The following is a 2,601-nucleotide window of genomic DNA, read 5'->3' on the forward strand; positions in this document are numbered from 1 at the left end:
TTTTTAACTTTTAAACATACTAAATATTTAATGTGTCCCCATAAAATAAGAAAATTATTGCAAAACGTAGAAAACAGCAAATACAATGTTTCTCACACCACTCAACCAAAATGGGAACACACACCATATATATTCTCTTAAAAAGTTACTGATTTCTAGCTTGTTTAAACGTTAAGGTGCATGCAATTATTTTTGGTTAGGAGGTGGGGCTTTTGTCTGTCTGTCTGTCTGACTTTGTCCATCACACACAGAAACCGGGGATTAAGCATCAGCCCAGTGTCCACGTGGCCCAAGTGTTTCTTCCTCGGATGCGGCAGAGGGCGCCGTGACACCGGCTCAGCCGGGACAGCCGTGCATCGCTGCGCCCTGCGGGGCAGAGGCTGTTTCATGCTTGTGGGATTTGGGAAGAAAACTCGCCTAGTCACAAAGGAGGCTGAATGAATATGATCTAACAACACACACAGAGCAGCATTAAAATGTTCGCTCACTAACAAGATTTCTCACTCCCTGTCTGTTGGAGACACTCACCGCCGTCTCTCGCTCTGACTCTTTGCCCAGCAGAGAGCGAGCCGTGCACCCTCCCCTGCCCGTCAGCGCGCTCTGGGGCCGGCGCTGCTGCTTTGAGGCACACGGTCTGCACAGACACGCAAGGAACCGGGAAGAGCCCGCCCGGCCTCACCTGCGACGCCGCCTTCTCGAAGCCGTCGGGGTTCAGGGAGGGCATGATGTGGATGCGGGTGCTGTGGATCAGGTTCACGATGGTCTCGTTGCCCCTCTGGTACTCGTTGCACAGGTGCTGGGCCAGCAGGATGAGCAGCTCCCGGCCCACGGCCTCGTTGCCGTGCATGTTGCCGATGTATTTGAATTCAGGCTCCCCTGGGGACCAAAGCAGACAGGATGGAGGCGTTTTCCACAGCGTGGAAGAGAAGGCAAGTGACCTGCGGCGTGGAACACACTGCGCACCTGGTCATTTATTAGGACTCACACCTGGTCATTTATTAATTAGGACTCACACCTGGTCATTTATTAGGACTCACACCTGGTCATTTATTAATTAGGACTCACACCTGGTCATTTATTAATTAGGACTCACGCCTGGTCATTTATTAATTAGGACTCACACCTGGTCATTTATTAGGACTCACACCTGATCATTTATTAATTAGGACTCACACCTGGTCATTTATTAGGACTCACGCCTGGTCATTTATTAGGACTCACACCTGGTCATTTATTAATTAGGACTCACACCTGATCATTTATTAATTAGGACTCACACCTGGTCATTTATTAGGACTCACACCTGATCATTTATTAATTAGGACTCACACCTGGTCATTTATTAATTAGGACTCACACCTGGTCATTTATTAGGACTCACACCTGGTCATTTATTAGGACTCACACCTGGTCATTTATTAATTAGGACTCACACCTGGTCATTTATTAGGACTCACACCTGGTCATTTATTAGGACTCACACCTGGTCATTTATTAGGACTAGCTGACAGCTTCTCCTCCCCGCAGAAGGGATGCCTGAGAAATCGACCTTCGACCTCAAAATGCTCCGAACGCAACCTACCCCTGTTATGGACTGAATTATGTCCCCCCAAAACGCGTATGTTGAAGGCCTAACATCCAACGTGACTGTATTAAGGAAGTAATAAGGTTAAATGAGGTCATGATGGTGGGGCCCTAATCCAACAGGACTGGAGTCCTGATAAGGCGAAGAGGACCCCAGAGACCTCTCTCGCCTCCGCACAGAGAAAACCATGTGAGGACCCCGTGGAGGGAGGCCCCGGGGAGTCGGCCCCGCGGCAGCTCCAGGCTGGACTTCGGGTCCTCAGAACTTCGAGAAAACACGTTTCTGCTGTGCGAGCCATCCCGTCTGTGGGATCTCGCTATGGCAGCCTGACCCGAGTAGCCAACAACAACACAGTGCTGCCTCCTGTGGATCAAATCCTGCGATTTTCATGTTTCTTATTCAATCCTCACCAAATACCTAAAAGTATTAATATTATTATCCATCTGCATTTTACAAATGAGCAAACTGAACTTCAGATGGTGTAAGACGCCTGGCCATCGTTATTAATGGGTTATTAATTACTAATGCATTGACGGGTTGTAGAATTATTAATACACAGCCCGTGAAGCCTGGATTCAAATGCTGGCCCTGCAGCTTAGCTAGCAGTCTATGATCGGGTTTTGGTTTTGGTATTTCCCATTAACCGTAGGGATGGAGAGGAGCCAGAACACACGGGTTCAAACCCAGCATCAGTCCTCCCGGCTGCCCGTGGGCAAGCCGTTCCCTCACCCAGGCCCTGTCTCCCCACCCGGAAAACAAGTAACAGCAGAGCCTGCCTCATAAGGAAGGTACCGTAAGAACTAGGTAAGATAATGAACACAAATGCTTGGAACAGTGCCTGGGAAATAACAAGTGCTATGTGTTTGCTGTAATTATCTTCTTTTTGAGACAGAGTCTCGCTCTGTTCCCCGGGCTAGAGTGCTGTGACAGCAGCCAAGCTCACAGCAACCTCAAACTCCTGGGCTCAAGCGATCCTCCTGCCTCAGCCTCCCGAGGAGCTGGGACTACAGGCATGC

The 2,601-nt window shown here is 49.1% G+C and overlaps 1 protein-coding gene across 1 annotated transcript in view; it reads right to left on the bottom strand.

Moving 5' to 3' along the window:
- The window catches only part of CPE (carboxypeptidase E), a 23,062-nt gene that overhangs the window by 18,866 nt on the left and 1,595 nt on the right, over nucleotides 1-2,601 (bottom strand). The window contains exon 2 of the mRNA XM_012656997.1: nucleotides 680-876. Coding sequence (XP_012512451.1) covers nucleotides 680-876 — 197 coding nt within the window. The remainder of the gene's footprint in view (nucleotides 1-679; nucleotides 877-2,601) is intronic.

This window comes from Propithecus coquereli, unplaced genomic scaffold (assembly GCF_000956105.1).
Source record: "Propithecus coquereli isolate 6110/MARCELLA unplaced genomic scaffold, Pcoq_1.0 Scaffold53, whole genome shotgun sequence".
NCBI classification, from domain to species: Eukaryota; Metazoa; Chordata; class Mammalia; order Primates; family Indriidae; genus Propithecus; species Propithecus coquereli.